This window comes from Myxocyprinus asiaticus, chromosome 24 (genome assembly GCF_019703515.2).
Source record: "Myxocyprinus asiaticus isolate MX2 ecotype Aquarium Trade chromosome 24, UBuf_Myxa_2, whole genome shotgun sequence".
Taxonomy (NCBI): domain Eukaryota; kingdom Metazoa; phylum Chordata; class Actinopteri; order Cypriniformes; family Catostomidae; genus Myxocyprinus; species Myxocyprinus asiaticus.
Genome location: NC_059367.1, coordinates 31,436,788 through 31,461,450, shown reverse-complemented (window position 1 = coordinate 31,461,450; position 24,663 = coordinate 31,436,788). Strand labels below are relative to the sequence as shown.

Genomic DNA, 24,663 nt, shown 5'->3' with positions numbered 1-24,663 from the left:
GCATTTTCTGCTCAGACTGGAATTTTCACTTTTTTGCATCCATCTTTGTAAAAGCAGACAAATGCGCGGGTGTTTGCATGCGTGACGAGTGCTGTAAAAAGCACGTCCTCCAGCAAGTGTTATAATTATGTTAATTGTTAAATTTTTTAATTACATTTAATATTGTTACAATTATATTGTTACCATTTATATTAATACCTTTAACACTCACTGGGCAGGGGTTTGCACAGCACATTGCATCAAACGAACATTTTCAGTCATTTACCGAATTTAAAACATTAACGGATCATTAAAAACAACAACAAAAACCACAGCACAATAAAGAAAGAAAACCATTTAGATCTAGTATGTCAATTCTCTTTACATGGCATGTGTAAGCCTCTCTCTCACTCTCTCTCACTTTGAGTGTGCGTATCTGAGAGAAAACGACAGAGGGCGTTCTCAGCCAAGCGACGGTGCGTAAAGCGGACTGAGCAGGCATTGAAATTATATCTGCGCTAAACTTATTCTTTGCTTCTAACTCAATCACAGGTGAATGAAATTGGACAATTTACTAGCCATTGGCTAATTAAAGACATTTTTTTTGTTGCCTAGCGTAAAATTTGGTCGCATATGCGAGTGATTTACTCGCATTGTAGAGGGTTGTGGATGTAAGATTATTTATAATACATTTATATTAATTTACACAAGTATATTGTGTCATCTTACTTGAACCACATGATCAGCGTTACTCCAAGCATTGTTTGTGTCTGATGACGTTGCAGGGTATTACAAATGAACGAATTTTGTCAAGTGAAGTGGACTTCAGCAGATCCCCTGCTCAATGAGTAGGGAGCAGTGAACACTGCGTAGGAACCCTGCGGATTGGAACGCACCTCAGCTCAGTAGGTGGCGATAATGCGCCATAAACTGGATTGACAACCGCCAATTTAATGACTTATAAATCAAATGTTACTATATTTCCACAGCTATAGATTGTAAAATTAAACATTTAATGTTGCAGTATGTGCCACAGAATTAGCCTACTGAAGCACAATATTACAAAATATCAGACAAAAATATCAGACAGTTGATAAACCATTAATCTGAGGTTTAATAAACAGTATACAGCAGAGGAACTCAATTGAAGTTACAAGAGGTCCAGTCTGTACATTTCCTTCCCAGCAAAGGTCCGGATAATAGTACGTAGCTTACACGGTATGATATGGCTATGAAATTGTATAATATATATTTTTGTGTAGTTTTTTTAACTTTCCACATTGGCACCAATAGTACTTTGTAAAAAAAAAAAAAAAAAACTAAATAAAAATAAAATTCTAAACAGTCAAAATAGTCTCTTCAAAACTGGGCAGGGATGAGGACATTGGGGGCCCAGAGACAGCTAAAGTAGTGAGGTCTATATGTAAAAGTTTATATGTATTGTGCTACTCCAATCCCAATCAATAATTACCAGGAGAAAAAAGTGGTACACAATACAGGACTTTTAATTATAAAGAAGCCCGAAATACACAGGGGACTCTTATTTTGAAATGTCTGCATTCCCAGTTGTGAGCTCACTGACGGCTGATTGCTAAGAAAGTAAATCTGATTCAAACTGCTAACCTGAGCTCCTGAGTTCAAACCCTCAGTTCTTTTCGGGGGATTCATGAAAAAGATCCGGTTCAAAAGAATCTTTTCAGAATTTTTTTACAACTCTCGCGCTGGGTTTGTTTTTGCGTGCGGTGCAGCGAGCTCATCACCACAACAGAATGGTTGAAAAGCGGCGCGAGACACACTGATGGCGCACGCTCTATAGATGTATTCAATAACTCACAAGATGATATCTGATTAAACCACATATGAACGCACACAACCCGACTGTCGCCAGTGGTGACTAGATTTTAAATTATAGTTGCAATAAATTATTTTTGGTCGCATTTGCAAAACAATTTTAGTCGCAGTCTGGAGCCCTGAAGCGAGCATACTATATTTAATTATTTAAATCGCAGCCCAAAATATATTGTGATTTCGATTTTATTTTTATTAATTGTGCAGCCCTACTATTTATATAATTAAATCGCAGCCTTTTGCGTTTTAATAAGTACATTTAATCCATTTAGCGAACTGCATATCTGGAGGTGTGAAGCTGTCATCACAAACATTCAAACGCAAATGGCTTCATTCGGCTTTATGTCATAATATAAACTCTAGACGTGTGAAATTGAAGACATTGCTACAGAAATATATTACTACTGTTTTGTAAAATGTAAGCATTAATGCTATTGTACTGAATACAAGTTTTCATGAATGCTTTCATTAATACTGTGATGGTCTGCTGTTTAGCTCTGTATACAACAAAAATAATAACTCCAATATTGTGTTTTGGATTGTGTAGAGAGGATCTGTATAGAAGCACTTATACAGATTTTGTCTTATACAATAATTGTTTTGTTTTCTGTTTGATTAAAATTCTATTAATTCATTTTAATTCGTTTTTTTTATTAAAATTGTATTAAACTTTAAAGCACGGAATTCAGAAAAAATAAAATGGAATTTTAAAAACAATAAAACAGATTTCATAGGGCCCTACAGCTGTAAACAGGTCATACTGTTTTAGCTTTGGGCAAAGTAGTTAACCACAGGTTGCTCGCAAGGAGATTGTCGGGATAAATTAGTCAACCTTGGATGAAAGCGTCTGGTAAATGTCTAATGTATTAGTTACTAGTTAATAGCCATGAACCTGTTTCTGTTTGAGTCTCTCCTAAAGTTTCTGAGAGTTGAGCTTGTTTTACCTTGTCTGGAGCGATATGCTGCAACTGTGGATTGTTGTTAAACCACTAGTTTTTCCTGTTGTTATGCATCTCATAACATGACTATCAAATGCAGAAGGTGTGTGGGGAAATCAGATTGAAATTGCCTTGTGTTTTGTAGTTTTGCATGCCAAGAAATTGAAATATTGGCAAGAGATCTTGGTGAGCTTTGTATTAGTTACAGTTCTAAGATTTCATAAAATTCATATGCACTGATCAGCCACAACATTAAAACCACTGACAGGTGAAGTGAATAACATTGATTATATCGTTACAATTAGGGGTGCACCGATCGAAATCAGCCGATCTTCATCTTAAATCTGTGATCAGCGATCGGACGATCATGCCTAGAATCACACATACACTGCTACTCTAATGAATTAATGCTTTCTCAGCTCTTGACGCATGACAGTGTGGCCTCTGGATGGCGAATTGTTGGCAGTTCTAAGCATTCACAAATTTAACCTTTCAGACATGATGTAATTCACATGAATATGCCGTTTTGTTTTTAAAAATGTGTAAGAATTACACGTGTATGAATATTAAGTTGCCCATTTTCTAGAGTCATTACGGTAGTAATTCTGACTAGGGTAGCAAAATTCCCGGGATTTTTCAAAGTTGGAAACTTTCCATGGGAATATATGGGAATAAACTGGAAATTTGCAAAATTGCAAGTTAGCCTATAACAGGGAACTTAAATGTAATTTGAAAAAAAAAAAAAAACATCTTGCAGCATAATCTTGGTTAAAACAACCAGATTTAATGCAAATTCTACCCTGCGCGTTCCTCAATCACATGCACACAGTACACTACTTACTGCAGGCTACTTACTACAGCAGGACTATTGAAGCCACACTACTGCATTTGAGCCCAAGGACTATATCCAGTCAAGTAAGTTTTGATGATATTACTAGGGTAAATATATTTGATCTATGGTATTAAAGTTTAACTAGCAAATACTAAATCAGAATGTGTTTATACAGTAGCTAGCTAGCCAGTAAATCAGATATGCTAAATGTAAGCTAGATAACACCATTTCATTGACAAATTAAGAGGCTAGCTATCATGGTGCTAGCTAGCTCAACTGTGATGCTATTTCTTCTGCCTTCTGCTAGCCAGTTTTCTGTTATCATACAAGAACATAGGTTATAGTTTGATTTAGCATGCTGATTGAGGAGTGTTCATCTATTCACCTAGCCTATTTCTATTCATTTGTCCAGCATTAATTGTAAAAAAATTTTACCATTCCAGAATATTCCAATTGTTTAGCTAACTATTTACATATCTGTGCATGGCATTGCATTAGTGTTTTTTACAAGCTTTTTTCTGATCTTATTCTACAGAAGAATGCCACGTGCGCCATCTGATGGGTGAATACATTTCACTTCAGCCAATGTAGAAGGAAAGGTGTACATTTGCAAATACTGTGCAAAGACCTATGTTAAGAATGCCACAAAGATGCAGCAGCATATAGCCAAGTGCCCAAAGTTTTTTCTAACATTTCCAAAATTCCCCAGCTTAACTTCCCATGGAAAGTTTCTGGAAATTTACCGGAAATTTTCCGCCCCTTTGCAACCCTAATTCTGACTCACTGCACAGTGAGCAAGAAGAGGATAAAAAGGCTGCTAACATGTATAAAAACTAATTAAACAACAAAGAAACATGTGAATACAAATCTGAGTACAAGTGACAATCAGACATTGTGTGGAGCGATAGAGACTTTTTGAGCAAACATGAGCACTCTCGGTGTCAATCAAACATGCAGCTCTGCAGGTGCTCTCAATATCTCATCATCAGTCACTCATCCCAGCGCTATTCTCAATTTAATTGAAGATCCCAATTTAAATCAGACCAATGTTGGTCACAATGCCACTAATAACAGATATAACTGTTTAACCTTAAATAACGGCACCGTGTCTTCATGCATTTGCTTAACAATCAGTGATTTGTGTTACAACAAGATGCCAAAGACAGTAAATAAATCATAGATATGAATGATTTCTCACTGGAGCAGTTTTAGAGCTTGTTATGGATATATATTTCTTATTTTTGAAAGTATCTCTGCTGTGTGTGATGCTTTCATGGTTTTTACTTGTTGCCAGTGTGTCACAATGACCTTTTGATATTGACAGCAGAACTGTTCATAACTGTTTGCAATACAAATAAATGTTAGCAATTCACAATTTAAGTAATTTGAATGTAATTTTGGTCAAACTTAATGAAAAAGTTTAATTTCTTTAACATTAGTTAATGCATTAGGTATCATGAACAAACAATGAACAATATAATTTTACAGCATTTATTAATCATAATGTTAGTTAATAAAAATACCATTGTTCATTGTTAGTTCATGTTAGTTCATATTGCATTAATTTTAACTAATACAACTTTTGATTTTAAATGTTACTGTAATTTTACTGTATGGGGCATAAACATAACTGCAGCATATAACTTGAAAAAGTTTTGCAAAGGGCACTTTAAAAAAAAAAACGGTATCGGCCTCAAATTTCCTGATCGGTGTACCACAAGTTGCAATGGGACCTTGTCAAGGGGTGGGATATATTAGGCAGCAAGTGAACAGTCAGTTCTTGAATTTCATGTGTTGGACACAGGAAAAATGGGCAAGCGTATTGAGATGGCTAGACGACTGGGTCAGAGCATCTCCAAAACAGCAGGTCTTGTGGGGTGTTCCCGGTATGTAGTGATTAGTACCTACCAAAAGTGGTCCAAGGAAGGACAACCGGCGGACCAGCGACAAGGTCATGGGTGCCCAAGGCTCATTGATGCATGTGGGGAGCGAAGGCTAGCCCATCTGGTCCGATCCCACAGAAGAGCTACTGTAGCACAAATTGCTGAAAAACTTAATGCTGGCCATGATAGAAAGGTGTCAGAACACACAGTGCTTCGCAGCTTGCTGTGCATGGGGCTGCGTAGCTGCAGACCGGTCAGAGTGCCCATGCTGACCCCTGTCCACCGCTGAAAGTGCCTACAATGGACATGTGAGCATCAGAACTGGACCATGGAACAATGAAAGATGGTGGCCTGGTCTGATGAATCACGTTTTCTTTTAGATCATGGGGACGGCCGGGTGCGTGTGCATCGTTTACCTGGGGAAGAGATGGTACCAGTATGCACTTTGGGAAGACAAGCCGGCGGAGGCAGTGTGATGCTCTGGGCAATGTTCTGCTGGGAAACCTTGAGTCCTGGCATTCATGTGGATGTTACTTTAACACGTACCACCTACCTAAAGATGGTTGCAGACCACGTACACCCCTTCATGGCAACGGTATTCCCTGATGGCATTGGCCTCTTTCAGAAGGATAATGCACCCTGCCGCACTGCAAACATCGTTCAGGAATGGTTTGAGGAACATGACAAAGACAGTGTTCAAGGTGTTGACTTGGCCTCCAAATTCCTCAGATCTCAGTCCGAATGAGCATCTATGGGATGTGCTGGACCAACAAGTACGATCCATGCAACTTACAGGACTTAAAGGACCTGCTGCTAATGTCTTGGTGCCAGAATTCATTACATTATCGCAATGATTTTGTGCTTCTTTTTTTTTTTTTTTTGGCCATTAAGTTTCAAAAAGAGCATCAGCAGGTTAATTTCATGATCCACGACTAATCCAAAAAAGATCAATATGTCAATATGGACATACAGTATGTGAACTCCAAAAGGCTAAATTTGTGATGCGTCCCAAACGGCACACTTCTGCATTATTTTACATTTTGAAGTGTAAGTAGTGCAAATAGTGTTCACACTGGAAAATTCAACAAAAAGAAGTGTACTATGAGTACCCGGATGATGCACTTTTTCAACTGTTAAAACAGAGTGTGGAATGTTGCACACTTCATGCAGTCTGTGCTAGAGGTCAACCGATAGTGGATTTTACCAATACTGATAACTAAGTTGGGCAATATCTGCCGATAACCGATTAATCAAACGATAGAAAAAAATTGATAATGAATGAAAAATAAACAGTACTGATTGAACCATGAAAATGTATTGTACTTTTAAAATGAAATAAATATATAAATATTCATATATATATATGAACTAATATTTTAATTTTAAAGTCAGCTGATTTTTTTATTGACATTGTTTCCTTAATCCACAAGAGGGCGCAATAAATACATAAACCATTCAGCACAGTTATATTATCGCATAGAACATTCCTATCCTGGCTGTTAAAAAAGAGCATTTCATTTTCAACTTATTTGCATAAAATAAATAAAACGTTTTAGTCGGTCCATATTCTCAAATGTTAAGTCAAAAGTAAAATGAGGGGGGGAAACGCTTCAATAGACAGTTCACATGGTGTTACATTTGCACTGATTCCTACTACTCCAGACTCAAGCTAGATAACAGTGAAATACCAAATTGTTATTTATTCATTACAGTTGTATGTAGAGTAGCAATATTCACAGATAGCAGTGGTATTCGGCTGAACTCGGTGGTGAAGTGGCTCAGACTATGAGCCCAGGCCAGGGGCTGTTCAAACAGACGAAACAAAACAGACTGGAACTGAACGCGAGAATCTCGAGACACATACTTCCAAGTTGAACATCTTTCCTTACAAAGCATTTAAACAACTCATTGCTTAATCTGAGAAACGCTTATAAGAGAGCAAGACGCAATGGCCAAAGACCTCCACCAATTGTAAGGGGCTGTTCACACCGAACGCTTTTGCATACATCGTTTTTCTATGTAAACGCACGCTAGACAGACGTCTTTGTTTCCCTTTGTTTTTGTTTATTCAGCATCTCGTGCAGGAGCATGTTTTTTTTAAATGATGTGTCTAATTAAAGAGAACTTTAAAAGCATCTTAAGACACCTGCTTTCTATTAAACTGTATTTGTTATGCTGTTTCTAGCCTTTTTTAGCGTTCGTATTACTGTGCAGAATTGTTTTTTTTTATTTTATTTTTTTTTATTGAAATCAGATGCATTTCTGATTTGTTTATACATTTCTCTCAGCTGCATGAAGACATTAATTTGCTTTTTCACGTCACTAGCTTTAAATATGCAACTTAGCTGGCAAACCAATGCATAAACATGACCAGCTGGATATAAACTAATGCAAATAGATGGTAATAGATGGTAACAATCGTGACATTTAAACATTTGAGTAGGACTTGCGTGTATTTTTGTCACATTGTTCTAACCGCTTGAGGTTAGCTTTAATGTTAATGTCCTCTCAGCCTTGTCGGCAAACATATTGACATTCTCTCCTAATGCAGCATCTAGTCAACAAATTAATTACTTTTATAATGATATGACAGCGTGTACTGTAGTGTACTGTATAAATACCTTGTTTTTGATGTTTTAAATCTGCATCTGAAATGTTCCGCTCCATGCAGAATGTAGTCTCACTTGTCAAAGCAAACACCACAAGGCATCAGTGAAGTGATAGTTTTTATTTCGCCTCTAGAAAGAAAGGTACTGCAGGTTCAAGCATTTGCGCAATTCCAAACATTAGTAACCATGACAAGTTATTATACAAATCTACAAACACTGACGGCACAGTATAACAGAAAAGGTGATGACAGACAGCGTTTCACCAGATGTGGAACATTGTAAACCGTAAAATACACAGCACTTTTGAAGGTGAAACAAATAGGACAGAAAATATATTAGGCCTTCTTGAATATAAACAAATCTAATCCTCAAAATAATATTGATAATTCAGTATTATATTTTAATAGGCCTAATAAACTTGACAAGGTTCCCAAAGTAATAATTTAGTATTATGCATTAATATGCAGAATTCAACTGGGTTCCAAAAATAAATCAATGGTTTTTGCAATTTTTTTAGTAATAGTAAAAATATGTGATGGTAAATAATGCATTTTCTTAAGCTACTATGTATCATTGTATTTAAATATAAACTTAAATGTGCATATCATTGAAAATAATTAAATCTCATTCTCCCTTGTGTTCATTTAGTAAAAAAATGTGGGAAACATGTATTCAGTTTTTTAAAAAACATTTTTATTCAGTACCTTTAAAATATAGAGTCTACTTGGCAACAATGGCTGTTTGGAAGAAAGGATGGTTCCTCTAATTAAAAAAACAACAACTTATGAGCCATTTCAGAGCAAATACATAATTAATTATCGAGATATATATAGAGAGAGAGAGAGAGAGAGAGAGGAGTGATCGTCAATAGGCTGAAAAATATCAAGATATAATTTTTGTACTCATATCGCCCAGCCTTAGTGCACAGTTTGGCATGGGAAAATTTCATGCTTTTCCTGAGGTTTTATTATTATAGATTAAAGGAATAGGATTTAAAGGAAAGCCCACCCCAGTTGTTCCAAACCCATGTGACTCTCTCTCTTCCATGGAACACAAAATAAGTTAACCAGAATGTTTATGCATCTCTTTTCCTTATGTTGAAGTGAAGGGGAACAGATGTTTCCACACTGCTCTTTTCCATTTAAGTAAATCATAGCGCGACCAAGGGTGATCAAGCTCCAGTGAGGGAAAAAAAGCACCATAAAGTACCCAAAAACTAGTCCAAGTGACTTGTGCAATATATTCCAAAACAGACCACAATGTAATTGAACATCTTACCCTCTGCCATAGCGTGAGATTTGCACACAAGTCATATGGACTACTTTTGTAATACATTTGAATGTTTTCATTGTCCATTTTGGAGTTTGACTGCCCGTGTGTCTACTATTCTGCTAAACTTCCTCTTTAGTGTTCCTTGGAAGAAAGTCATATGGGTTTGAAACAACAAGAGGGTGAATAAATGATGACAGATTTCTTATTTTATTTTTATGCTTTGTTTAGCAAGTTTTGATTTCCTATTATTTCTCTCTCACACACACACTTAGGGCTCAAGATGTGCCTCTGGAAGTGTTAAGACACAGAGAAGTGAAATGGTTGGATATGCTGAATCACTGGGACAAATGGATCAGTAAAAGATTCAAGAAGGTAAGCACTGTAGTTGGCATTCTTTATATTGGTCAGCAATCAATTGTCTTCATTTACAAGTTCCCAGGAACTGATAGATGATATGCTAGGGTTACTTCCAGTTTGTCCTTACATGCTTAAGCATTACAGGTGGTGTACATTGAAACATTTAAACCAGATTAAATCACTCAGTCTCCACCTGTCTCTTCTTTACTTCCTACTTCTCTTCTTTCCCTCATTGACTTGCCAAGGCAGTCCCTCAGCTGCGTGGATTAATTAAAAACCTCAGCACAATGACACCATGACACAATCATTTCAACACAGCCCTGCCTGGACAAGTCAAATATCACATCAGCTACCCTTATATGGTCTTCAGAGATGTGTGTGTATTTAATAGTGTGAGTGTTGCAAGTGTTCACCTCTGTTTTTCTCTTAAGCTTTATAAAGCTTCCAATGGGAGAGAGTCATCTTCAGGTAAAGACAATGGAAGAGTTTTGCCAGAGGCCATCTTAACGGCCTTTGTTGGCCTTCATGTTTGCATGCCTGTATTATACTGTGTGTGCTTGTCTTTGTGTCACACAGAGATTAAAAGCAACAAGACTGAATACTGGGGTTGGGAATTAAGAACTGTCACTTATTCAGAACCGGTTCCATTTGAGGAAAAAAAAAATGCTAGATCTGAATTATTTTTATAAGGTTAGTTTCTGGATCTGTACTTAAATACTCTGACAGTGTTTCCTGCGTTGCTTCTTTCATTGCTATTAAATATTAACTACCAGGTATACAGTGCCACACAAACAAGAAATTGTGGTCATACATTATTTTACTGCATTTATGTTACTGAGTATTTATAGTTGAAGTCAGAAGTTTATATACACTTAGGTTGAAGTCATTAAAACATTATTTAACCACTCCACAGATTTAGTATTTGCAAACTATAGTTTATGGCAAGTCATTTAGGACATCTACTTTGTGCATGACATGAGTAATTTTTCCAACAGTTGTTTCACTTTTAGTTGATTATATCACAATTACAGTGGGTCAGAAGTTTACATACACTAAGTTAACTGTGCCTTTAAGCTTGGAAAATTCCCAAAAATTATGTTAAGCCTTTAGACAATTAGCCAGTTAGCTTCTAATAGGAGGTGTACTGAATTGGAGGTGTACCTGTGGATGTATTTTAAGACCTACCTTCAAACTCATGGAAAAATTAAAAGAAATCAGCCAAGACCTAAGAGAAACAATTGTGGACCTACACAAGTCTGGTTCATCCTTGGGAGCAATTTCCAAACACCTGAATGTACCACGGTCATCTGTACAAACAATAGTATGCAAGTATAAACACCATAGGACCATGCAGCCATCATACCGCTCAGGAAGGTGATACATTCTTTTTCTTAGAGATGAACGTAGTTTGGTGCAAAAAGTGCAAATCAATCCCAGAACAACAGCAAAGGACCTTGTGAAGATGCTGGAGGAAACAGGTAGACGAGGATCTATATCCACAGTAAAACGAGTCCTATATCGAAATAACCTGAAAGGCTGCTCAGCAAGGAAGAAGCCAATGCTCCAAAACTGTCATAAAAAACCAGACTACAGTTTGCAAGTGCACATGGGCCAAAGATCTTACTCTTTGGAGAAATGTCCTCTGGTCTGATGAAACAAAATTCAAACTGTATGGCCATAATGACCATTGTTATGTTTGGAGGAAAAAGGGTGAGGCTTGCAAGCCGAAGAACACCATCCTAACCGTGAAGCATGGGGGTGGCAGCATCATGTTGTGGGGGTGCTTTGCTGCAGGAGGGACTGGTGCACTTCACAAAATAGATGGCATCATGAGGAAGGAAAATTATGTGGATATATTGAAGCAACATCTCAAGACATCAGTCAGGAAGTTAAAGCTCAGTCGCAAATGGGTCTTCCAAATCTACAATGTTCCCAAACATACCTCCAAAGTTGTGGCAAAATGGCTTAAGGACAACAAAGTCAAGGTATTGGAGTGGCCATCACAAAGCCCTGACCTCAATCCGATAGAAAATTTGTGAGCAGAACTGAAAAAGAGTGTGCAAGCAAGGAGGCCTACAAACCTGACTCAGTTACACCAGTTCTGTCTGGAGGAATAAGCCAAAATTCTAGCAACTTATTGTGAGAAGCTTGTGGAGGCTACCCAAATGTTTTGACCCAAGTACAAACTATTTAAAGGCAATGCTACCAAATACTAACAAAGTGTAGTAAACTTCTGATGAAAGAAATAAAAGCTGAAATAAATCATTCTCTCTACTATTATTCTGACATTTCACATTCTTAAAATAAAGTAGTGATCCTAACTGACCTAAGACGGGGAATGTTTTCTATGATTAAATGTCAGGAATTGTGAAAAACTGAGTTTAAATGTATATGGCTAAGGTGTTTGTAAACTTCTGACTTTGTACTTAACCTCTTCAACTCTGGGGCATTTTTGGGCTGCTACCTGCAATTTTTTTATCACACTCAAATTTAAAAGCTCACCATTTACACATACTGTGGACTATATTCAGATTCCAATTATTCATAAATAATATTGTTTATGTTTACAGTCTTATGATGAATAGAATTTACAAAACAAAACCTTTTTTGGTGTCTTTGTGAGCATGCAATTCTGGTTCTGTTCATTCCAGCTTACTCCAAAAAGTCTTATTTATTCCACTACATGGTAGCAAGTACTAGAAAAATTATTTTTACACTATCCCCTTCCGTCACAAAATGCCGATTTGAAATGTAGGTGGCGCTCTAATGCATTTAAGCCCTCACAGATGTGCTCGTCCATAGACATTCAATCTAATTTTCAGTTCATGCACCACCCCCATTGTTTCATTGAAAATCTCGGCTTCTGAGTGGACTAGAAGCTCAATGGTGTCATTAGAAAGCTGAGATCTCATTTGTTATGGTGTATTTTATTTACCATTTTATCATCAATAATCAGTAACACATTTACTATTATTTGTTTCGCATGCTTTTCCTGCTGGACCACATATTTTGTTCTGTACATCTAAGATATAACATTAGATTATTCACTCAAGCAATCTCACAGACAAGTAAAAAAATGGCTAATTATTTAGAAAACTGCCTAAGGTAAAAGCAGATATAACATTTGTATTTGATGTCTTAGATATCCTATTTCACTTTGTGATTGTTTTGAAAATCGTTCTAACTGTGGTTTTAGGACAACGAAATACACTGTGTATTGTCACATTCCTGAGAATGAGAGCTTTCATTTGATATATGATTTTTATTTTAAGTGCTATTTGAAAGACTTATGTTCATATTAGTATTTCTACAACATGACCTCCTTGATGGCACTGATTTGTGATGCAAATTATTTCACGCCTTATTTTGTTATTTTATATAACATAATTGCAAACGTGATGGTTATTTATGAAAAGTTCGGATTCTAAGCTTTCAAACGACACCACACATGCCTGATTTATGTATTCGGAGACTAGAACATTTTAAGCGTAAACTTTTTGTGTGACATAGCACCCCCTTTTGGACCTGCTGGCGGGTCTGCAGAGTTGAAGAGGTTATTGCTAAGTAATTACTGAGGAGTAGTAATAATAAACTATCATGTTATTACTTTGTAAGTACTTGCATATTGGTGTTATTAATAATAGTAACATGTAAAACTGTAAAATAAAGTGTTAATGAAATTGTTTTTGCTGAATTGTGAAATTGCATATACAGTTTTGTGACACAAAAAAAATATAAATAAAATAAGTAGACAACACTTGCACTGTTGCATTGTCCTCGCTGGTTGCATGTAACAACAAACACGCAGTGTGACGTGTGTAGTCTGATCTGTGAACAAATGTCTCTTATTAGTCGTCTGCTTCCTCAAAAGTATTAAAGGAATTATTAGGCATCTTTGGAACCAGAATTATTAATTTGCTATGATTCCCATCCCTACTGAATGCATATTGCTGTCCAATAGGCATGTGACAGTATCAAATTTTCACATTACAATAAGTGCTGAAGCTTTTATCACGGTACACGGTATTATCACTGTATTGAATTACAAAAACAGGTTGAAAAATAAACAAACGTTATTGTTGTTTTCTTAATATGTTTAAATACCATTTCAATATCAAACTGGCCTTTGAAATTAACAAAGAACAAAGAACTTTGAAAAGAACCCTGAACATTATAAAAACTACCATCAATGCCATAAATAGCCAAACATAACATTAAGTTGATGTCTTAATAATTTAAATGGTCATTATGCCACGGGGACACTGATCATTACAGACATACAACTTATCTTGTTGAGGCTAATGTTAAAGTAAGGCTAGACTTATTTTATCGAGCCAGCTACTAGGCTACAACAATATAGTGTGCATGCTATTCTGGATAACAAGCCAGTTGCTAATAAATAGCTATAGGCGCTAGCTACAAATGTAATAACCGCAAGTTCACTCACATTACGGCAGCATACAATTGTGTTCGTTCCAACTTTAACTTAATATTGAAATCACCATTGAGCCATTTTTCCATTATTAATTACAGGACTTAGAATTAGCTGCTTACAACTGTTAGTTGTTACTACAAGATGCAAACATTACTGTGTATCTGGCAGAGTTTTCGGCCAGTTGAAAGCAAGCTATACATTATTTGCAAATGGCAACAAAAGTTCACTTTCTTTGTCGTCTTAGTTGTGACTTTGTTCAGTTTTGTCTCTCAGTTTTCAAAAACAGTTTGGAAAAATGAGGAGAACTGTCACAACTTACCTTTATCTCGCTAAATTACACGGGATGATTGTCCCCCAGATGAGCGAGCATGTTGGAGGTGTTCCCGTAATTTGCTGCCACATTTCTGATACATGTTTTACTCAAAGGGAAACCATCTTCGACCAACAATCCATCTGCATTTTTTATGGAACCCAAAATACTTCCACACTTCTGACTTAACCATTTTAGAATGTGGAAGGTCTGCTGTGTACCTCCTCCAGCCATTCTTCTCGTCCAAGTTGGTTTTGTTTACATCAGAGTGCGCATGTTTTATGCTGCATACACAGTGTTGTGAATCTTGATTCTTTGATGGAAAAAAAACTTGGTTTAGCCAAAAGAATTTGGTTAAAAGTTTGTCAAATTATTTACAGTATATTGAAGTGTCCAAAATAACAATATTGTGCATGTTAATTCCGTGAAATACCGTATTACTAAATATTGTCACATGCCTACTGTCCACTAATGCAAGCAGAGACTAGGCTGTTTTACAGCCATAAAGATTTGTCCAGTGGCTTTTCTTAACTGGTGAATGGAGGCTGACAAATTTGTCTAACAGCAATTTAGATTTGACATCTAGACACCTGCCCAGTCTCAGATTTGTGTACTCTTTGGGAACGCATGTTGATTCCCATTATCTGAATATTACTGCATGAGTGTGTGATGGTCAGATCTGGTCACCCACAGGTGAGACTGCGATGTCAAAAAGGAATCCCACCATCATTGCGAGGCAGGGCTTGGCTCTACCTGTCGGGTGGAAAAGTGAAGAGAGAACAGAATGCTGGGAAGTTCAAGGTGCTGAGTTATAGTGGTCACAATGATCTTATATCATTATGCACTTTTTACTGTTTTTTGGCTAAGTGAACATCATGTGGCTTGTGTTGTTGAGCAGGAGTTGGATAGCATGGATGGAGACCCAAAGTGGATAGATGTGATAGAGAGAGATCTACACAGACAGTTCCCCTTCCACGAGATGTTTGTGTCCCGAGGAGGTCATGGGTTAGTCTTTGCAATTTTATGTTTTTTTTTATTTTTTATTAAATTGCCTAACAAAAGACATATCTGTATTATATTAATTGCTGTGCTTGTTTTGCAAAATAGTCCCACGGTTAAACACTGCCTCTTTTTGTGTATGTTTGAACAGGCAGCAGGACCTCTTCCGAGTGTTGAAGGCTTACACCCTGTACAAGCCAGATGAGGGTTACTGCCAAGCACAGGCTCCAATAGCAGCAGTGCTTTTGATGCACATGCCCGCAGAGGTTAAACTCAACACCTTCTAGAGTTTCAGCTAGGGATGCACCGATCCTATACCTGGATCGGTATCAGCTCCGATACTGACAATTTTAGACGAATCGGGTATCGGTCCGACGAGCCTGATCCAAATCCAATACTGTGTGTTAGTCATGTTCGTTACTGTCAAGCTCCAAAAATGACATAAAAGAACCATTAAAAACACCATTAAAGAAGTTCATATGACTTGTGAATTTTATTCAAAGCCACTTGAAGACGTGCGATAGCTCTGTGAATCACAAAAGGCTGTGTTTAATAAGTAAATATATAATATGCATGCGCAGCGCGTAAGTGAATGGTGCTGCTCTGTTGACACACACACACAACCACACGCAGGATGGTGATGCAGCTATTTTCAGCCTTCAGCGGTGTGCAATATTTGAACGATACTCAAAAACATCTCGTATGTAGATGCTCAATAGTTCGAGTTAATTTATAATATGCATTAATAACGGCAGCAGAGGTGTATTTTAACAGAATTTGAATAAGAAGTGAATTAAACTACTGTGAACTAGCCTACATACAGGAGTGTTCCACCCGTCAAAATAAAAGCCTGTGGGTTTTAAAGTTGTGTATGACTGAAATACAGTATATTACTGTTGTATTTAAAATTCTAAAAGTCAATAATAATTTATTATTATTATCATTATTATTTGTTTACAAATTATAACCATATTGAATGGGTTCCAAAAATAACTTTAATGAAATGTGAACTGAACTAAATTGAACAAAACAGAGATCTGAATATTTTAAAGTCCAGATACTTGTAATTTTGCAAAGAAAACTTGCTTCTTTTTTACTGAAGACCTAGACTGGAATTACATTTAAATTTGCTGACTAGTTAACAGTAAAGTTTTTCTTAACAGGCTATACATTTATATTGAAATAATGTGGCGTTAGAGGTTTGTGATTCTTTACATATAAAAGAGTACTCCCAATTAGTTCCACACGATCATGTAAAGATATTCTAAATTAATTATGCCAAAAAACAACACTGGTATTCGATCGGTATCGGCCGTTTCTGAGATTTCAGATATTGGATCGGAGTAGAAAATGTGGTACCCTAGTTTCAGCACAGCATTTAACGTCTTTATCACACTTGGTACATTTGTTTGAATCCAGATTGTCCCCACTCCTTCTGCCCCTGCTGGTTTGCTTTTTACATTGTTTTCCAAAAACATCACCAACATGATTTTATCAAAATCTGTAAGTCTCTTTGACTTTGATTAATTGGTGTAACTACCAAAATGTTGGTGACCAACAATGCAAAATATAGGTAATCAATATCAACTGTTTACTTCTGGATTGTGTTCACATCAACCATGGATGCTACCTTGAGTGTGGTTCCTTGGTGTGCACCATATTTTGAAAATTTTGTGGTCACCCAAACCCTGGTCTGCAACAACATTTGTTACGACTTATTACAGTAATTCAAATAAGCCATAAGGCAAATAACTGCTGTAGGCTTGATGCACTATGCACATTGTGATGAACTGAATGGTGTAATGACTGACATGATAAATTCATGTTTCTTTCTGTTGGTTTATTTGTTTTCAGGATGCATTTTGGGGTCTGGTTCAGATTTGTGAGAAGTATCTCCCTGGATACTACAGTGCAGGCCTGGTAAGACCTCTAAATGTTACTTGCTATGTGAGAAAGAAATATAACTACTAGAGCTGTCAGAATTAACGCGTTAACATACGCAATTAATTAAAGTTCAATGCGGTCATTTTTCTTAATCATGAATTAAGCTTTTTCTGTTAATAAGGCATAAACCAGCATAAACACTGGTTGGAAGGGCAGAACCTTTGTGATGTGTCATTACACTGGACGCCACAAACACACACACAACAGCGTTTCCGTGTCAGTGATAAAATGATAGAGAAAGGACCTCTTAACGCAATTTGATGTACAAAACAATCCCAGATGGGACTTGATTTTTCAGCCTATGTAAGGTGCATTTTAATTACCACAGAAGCACGGCAAATCTTAACCATCACCAAAATGCAGAATAAGATGTTTTTGTCTGCAAGCACTTTTCATGTGGAGTTCAAAGCGGCGCTTGACGCTGGCATTGATGCCCTGACGCGATTCAAGAACGTGGCTTCACGATTGCTGTTGCAAAGCGGATAGCCACAGTTTACCGGCAGATTAATATTGTGGAGGATGAGAGTTTAAGAGATTAAATGCCTATTGCAATCAATATGCAACCTATGTGTAGACTAGTTCTTTCACTTAAGTACACTGTACGATTTTGGCCACGATTCTGCCGTCTGAGACAAATTTCGGGAATCCTAAAGGATTTCTGTCGTCGCAGGGCAAAATCAGTAATCTTACAACGTTCAGTGTGATATGTTCACAGACGGCCAATTAATAGCCTTTGCAATGATCTTCAGCCTCCGACGAAGTTCTGGCAGTGTCAGAAATTTTGCATCGCAGCCGTGTAGTGTGACTGCTATTACGATGGCCAGATGAGATATTCCGCTCCCCTCTCACACTCTAATTCACTTGGAAAGAAACCTGCTCTGCTTTTGCACCACCATAGCAACATTTGTGCCCAGTTATCACTCTACTCAAGCACTTTCAATGTTTTTTTTTCTTTTCATTTTATATTAAAAAAATTAATTAATAAATAAGCAGAAAATACTTGGAGAAAAGTGTAACATGTCAGCAATATGAAAGCATTATTCTCTGAATTAAATAAATACAGAGCTTACAAAACGAAAATAAATGATTGCATTTTTTTTACATTTATCATGCATTTTCTTTACAACATTATTTTAATTACTATATTACTTTCAATAAATTTACTTCAAACATCTGTAAACTTCTTTAGTTAAGATTTACACCACTCCAATTTTATTTATAAATAAATAAAATAAAATAGAAAGATTGAATAATTTATATTGGTAAGTATTAATGGGACATTTTAATCCAAATCAGCAGATATAGTTGGATAAAATTGTAGGAATCTATGTCATGTTTGTGCATCATCCATAGGGAATTTGCAAGCATGATATTTTATCAGCCTATATGAATTTTCAAAATTTTGCGTGGCCTATAGGTTACTAATCAAAAGGAGGAGAAAGACGTACTATAACCCACCTTTTTTGTTTTCCCCAGTGTGATTGAAATTTTTCTGGCCACAAGTCTTTTTATTTCCACAATGAATATTTGCTTGTGGTAGCTCATTATTACTGTAATCTACCTCCCGCACTCACGTTCATTCTCAACATCTGTAATTTTCTATATTTGTGATCAGGCTTTCTTATTATAGGCCTAGTTGACAAAATCTATCTTTCTTGTAAATGTTAGCCTATGCTCGTGATGCAGTGATAGAGCAACGGAAATGCTGATGTCCTGACTTTCAGAGAGAGAAAAAAAATGCTCCTTCGTGGTGGGAAAAGTTCGCCATTTCGCTTCTATTCCGCAACACTCCCGTAACGTGAGTCATGTTCACTGATCAGGAAGATTGGGACCACAGCCGGCTATGATGTGTATCGTGCAGTCTAACATAATGTCGCACAGTGTGCCATGGCGATATCAATGCATTCATATATATACTGTGTGTTAGTGTGTATATATACATACATATGTGTCAAATTTCAGCACTTTCAAAATCTGTAATTAGTTGCGAATGACTACAAAAAATTATGCGATTTAATCGCAATTATAAAAATGTATCGACTGACAGCACTAATTACTACTTATCAGATCAAAAAGAAGATGTTTTAGATCTAGCTGAAGTTTTATTATTTATTGCCTGTATGATTAGAAAATCCAACAACAACAACAAATGCACACTGCGCATTATATAGGGCCTACACTTTACAACCAGTTAATAGAACCTAGATGTTAAAGAGCAGCATAAACCAAGCCTAAATATTATGTACTTCATAGTTTTGGGTAATAAAAACCTAATTTGGGTTGCTCCAATACATTCTCTGGTTCTTAAGTAATGGGTGTATTTCATTGTTCAACATAGTTGACATTCTATTCATATGCAGACATTGAATAATGTTTCCAAATCAAAATGTACCGTAGGTAGTCGTAAAATCAAAACAAAACTTCTTTTTTACTTTGGTCAAAAGTGATGCAAGCAGAGCAAATGTAGAGAAGTAAATCAAGAAGTCCCTGTTGGCTTTTTGACTTTCCAAACTACAAATTTAATTCAGATCTAAACAACGCCCCTGCTTGCTTTCTTACATTATTGAATGTGGAATTGCTGCTGTAGTATCAAATAACTGCCTGATTGACCTGCGAGTTATTTAATCAAAAGAGAATGACTGTTTACTCAAAACCTCACCTTAATAACATTTTGTTCTTGTGTATAATTAGGAGGCCATACAGTTGGATGGGGAGATCTTAAATGCATTATTAAAGCATGTGAGTCCTGTGGCATATCGGCACCTTGAGAAGCACAAGATAGAGCCCATTCTCTACATGACGGAGTGGTTTATGTGTGCATTTTCCAGAACTCTACCCTGGTCCTCTGTGCTACGAGTGTGGGACATGTTCTTGTGTGATGGTGAGATCCCCTACCATGCTACCACAAAAACACATAGCTTTATGTATAGCTGACAGTATATCTCGCATGCTCTTTGACCTTCAATAGGTGTGAAGATAATATTCCGTGTTGGGCTGGTGTTGCTGAGGTGCATGCTTGGATCTCGGGAGAAGCTGAAGGCTTGTCCTGGTCAATATGAGACTATGGAGCTTCTCAGGGCCTTGGAGCCACGATACATGCAAGAGGGCTTTCTCATAAATCAGGTAGCACACTCTCTTAACACTGATTTTACTTCACTGGGTTATGCTGAGTTCCATTCAAAGTAGGATATGGAATTTTCTTACCTGATTCTGTTGTTTGTGGCTTGGAATATGATGTAAGAAGTAACCGATTCTTGCACTTGTTTGCAGGTGTATGATTATCATCAGAAAAGATCATTTACAAACGTTTGCTAGACAGGTTATATCATTATATCGAAACTTTCACCCATTTGCCGCTTTCCACCATCAGATAGAACAGTTACTGTTGTTGAATTGTGCCGTTTTGTACCGATTGGGGTTTATTTGCACGGTTATCTTTTGCCATTGTGGTGCTGCGAAATCAGGATTAGAATGGACTGCGCAAGTGACCAATCTTGAGTTGCCACTATAGTGAAGACGTTCCTTCAGCACAGTTCTCTGTCCTGAATAAGGTTGGCTAACCATGCTGAGAAATCCGGGCAGGGAACAGTTTGCAATCGTACCAAACTGTGTTCAAGGGGAAATGCAACTGGAACTGGTACTCACTGTGCTCATAACTGTTAAGCCCGATGGTGGACAAGCAGGCATCTTTCTGGGTACCGCATGTTCATGTGATGTTATATAACTGTAAATCTGCAAAGCCAGGGTTGTAGTTTTCTGCACAATTTTCCAACTTGACAGGCAGACTTCAGGTGGCAGTCTGTTGATCTTCTACAAGTAGGCAGATGGAGATTCAGGCAAACAGAGTTGAATGGAATACAACATTACTTTTCTTTTTCCTGTGTAAACCTGTTGATTTCATGCATGTGAAAGATGTTGCTAATTTTGGTGATGTTGCTGCAGATGATAACAGTCAGTACCGCTTACATAAACTGTAATAATCGAGCTACAGTGGGTTTTTGTGAAGTCGAAATAGTCTTCATCTTGTTGTCCAAGTATAACTAACACAATGTGTCAGGGATGGGAATTGCCACAGACCTCCCAAACGATATTTAGTTGCCGATTCAATGTTTTACAATTTTAAAATATTGCGATTTGATGTTACAATATACACTCACCAACCACTTTATTAGGAACACCTGTACACCTACTTATTCATGCGATTATCTAATCAGCCAATAATGTGGCAGCAGTGTAATTAATAAAATCATGGAGATACAGGTCATGAGCTTCAGTTAATGTTCACATCAACCATCAGAATGGGGAGAAAATTTATCTCAGTGATTTTGACTGTGGCATGATTGTTGGTGCCTGATAGGCTGGTTTTAGTATTTCTGTAACTGCTTATCTCTTGGGATTTTCACGCACAACAGTATCTAGAGTTTACTCAGAATTGTGCCAAAAACAAAAAACATCTGATGAACAGTATCGAGCTACAATCACATTATCTAGGTCTGTTAGTCTGACTTCACAAAAAACATTACAAAAGATGAATTATTGATTTAGTCTGACTTAAATCGAACTTTTAAAGTGCATGTAAATATACTGATTGCTGATTATGACATTGGACATCAAAATAAGGCTAATAAACCGTGATGATAATGCTTAACTTCTCCAAATGCAGGTGTTGGAGTTGCCCATATCTGCTCGGGATGTCGAGCGAGAGCACCGCATACAGCTCAAGCGCTGGCGAAAAACTCATGGTGAGCTCAGCTACAAGTCCGCTCCCAGAATGCACGGCACACAAGCCATCATGGCTGCTGAGCCTCACACCCGCCAAGACCTTCGCCAGCAACCCACCATCATTGTCCAGTATCCCCTGCTCTCAGAAACTAACCCTGAATTCACTCGCATCAGGAAAAGAAGCACTATACGAAAAGCCCCCGTTCCTAATCTGGGCATCCAAAACCCCTATGGCTTACCTACAGACCCCAAACTAACCCCTCCAGCCCCTCTCAACAGTCAGCCTGAGCTGCAAGCTCTAGAAAAAGCCCAACCCAAGCAGACACCTTCAAACAATCTACACAAAGACCATCCTCCATCACTACAGCAAACCTCACTTACTACACCAGAAAAGACACCAGCTGGGAAGGCAGTACCTCCCACTGAGAAACACTCACAATCTCCTCCAGATCCTTCCCCCAATAATCCTCCTTTGCTCCCAACCATGCATCTGTCTCAAGCACCACAACTCCAGCCATCTCCAAGTCTCTCTCGTACCCCACCTCCTTGCTTAACTTCTCCAGACCCCAAACCTGTACACCTGACACAGATCCCTATCTCTTCCAGTTCTCTTGCAGTGGCTGTAGAACCAGTTCCCTATCCCAAAGACTCAACTCCCTCAACCAATACCAACAACTCAGCCCATCTTATGGATCATCTCCCCACTACAGACTCAACTCCGCTCCTTCCACATGGCACACCTGTGAATGGGGACTCTGTTGCTGCTCTCAAAGTTCCCAGTTTAGATAACTCATGTGAGAGTGTGGGTTCTGAGGACACTTACCTGTAGCTCACGATTACCACAAAATACTCAAATAGAACGTTCAGGGAGAATTCAGTATTGCGAACCAGCAAAAGTTTTATGACTGTGGGGGAAAAAAGGATGAGTGCAAGATGGAGGAAAATTATGAATGTATTTTGATGTTTTTAATTAATGACTTTGGGTGAGAGTGAGAATTTGGGGTCAACGGATACAGTATTTTTTCACCCCATCACAAGAACCTTTACCTTCAATGTTTGGAAGCCATCAGCTATCGATTTGAAGACTTTCGAAACAGAAATCTGAATGATAAAAGGAAGGATCGAATAACAAAAAGATCTCCAAATCTTTATTTATCTCCAGTTAAACAAACAGCCTATTTTCTCAGTGCTGTTTAATTGTGGACTGCACAGTCCACAGTGTATGCAGAACATTCCTCATAAAGATTGGAAACATATTGGATAATTGAAGCAAAGTAACCTGTACTTACATTATTCTTCAATCATTATCTTAAGCAGAACAGACTTTATAATCGCATATGTTTGGGTAGTATTTCAGTTACTGTGTTATTTGCTGCTTAACAATATTAGGTCATTATGTTGCAAGAGTTCTGTAATGAAATGTATGACTTTCAAGCCTAACAGTCTTGCATTTGTAACCAATTTGTTTACCGCTATTATAAGAGTTTTTTTTTTTTTTTTTTTTTTTTAACTTGCAGCCTCACTAATTGTTTTTTAACATAATTTTCATTCTATAAAGAACAATGAAACATTGCATTTTTCAACATCATGTACATTATGAGTAAACAGAAAATAAGTTTCAAGGCTCAAGTTTTAATCTAAAGGAAAATTCCTTGGCATTTTATGAACAGCATAGCTCATTTAATTTATATTAATCATGAAATAGACATGATGTTGGAAAGTGTTGCAGTACTCCTGTAAAGCATCAGAAGTATTTATTGTTTTGTGACTATAAATCTCTTCCATCTCAGGCCACCAGATGGCACATTTGTCTCGCAACTGATTCATTTCAATCACTGAAGCTTCGAGGAAGTTAACCTGTTACATTTGGGATTTTTTTTTTTATATATACAAACTTATTTGTACAAAACAAACATTGTATGTGAATAGAGGTATGTTACAAAGCACAGCTAAAACAGTTGCTGTGTTGGCCATGGACACTTGGTCAAATGTTATAGGGAGTTATACAGTTTATTTTCATTACATTTTATTAATAGCTGAAACATTCCGACACTATTTCGTGATTGTCAACTGCAATCATATAGTATTCTCCTCTCTTTCTTTAAAATCATGGGAGCACTGTTTGATTTTTTTTTATTTTTATTTTTATTTTTTTGTAATGTATGCTTAAAACTGACTTTGGCAAAAGCTCTGTAAAGTTTCACTTTTATTTGTATATCTAATATATAACCTATCCTCAGCAACTGACTCAAGCCGTATGTAGATTTTGTACAAATAAAAGCACTTATAATCAGACAGTTTGAATGTATTTAATTGTGCCTTTTGCATTCAACTTGTAGGAAGATGGCGCCATTTCCTACGGAGTCACAGAACGTGTCTGCTTTCTGTCACTGCCGTGCTTTACCGTAAAGGAAAGCCATCAAAGAGGTTGTTGTAAACCGAAATTGAAATGCTCAGGGTCATCTGTGATGCCCGGCGCTAAGTGGCAAAATAGAGAGCGTTTTACTTTTCTCTATCAGAGGCCTAAACCCTTCC

General features: G+C 37.1%; 1 protein-coding gene across 2 annotated transcripts in view; it reads left to right on the top strand.

Annotated features, from left to right (window-relative positions):
• tbc1d10aa (TBC1 domain family, member 10Aa) overlaps window positions 1-24,417 on the top strand; it is a 44,795-nt gene extending 20,378 nt beyond the window's left edge. Inside the window, exons 2-9 of one of the 2 annotated variants that reach the window (XM_051652993.1) lie at window positions 9,634-9,733; window positions 15,157-15,264; window positions 15,362-15,468; window positions 15,614-15,728; window positions 17,317-17,382; window positions 20,098-20,287; window positions 20,375-20,529; window positions 22,070-24,417. In XM_051652993.1, the coding sequence (XP_051508953.1) occupies window positions 9,634-9,733; window positions 15,157-15,264; window positions 15,362-15,468; window positions 15,614-15,728; window positions 17,317-17,382; window positions 20,098-20,287; window positions 20,375-20,529; window positions 22,070-22,957 (1,729 nt within the window). In that variant the 3' untranslated portion in view covers window positions 22,958-24,417. Of the gene's footprint in view, window positions 1-9,633; window positions 9,734-10,294; window positions 10,409-15,156; window positions 15,265-15,361; window positions 15,469-15,613; window positions 15,729-17,316; window positions 17,383-20,097; window positions 20,288-20,374; window positions 20,530-22,069 lie in introns of those variants that run through there. The other variant, XM_051652994.1, reaches the window with a different exon arrangement.
• The last annotated feature ends 246 nt before the right edge of the window (window positions 24,418-24,663 follow it).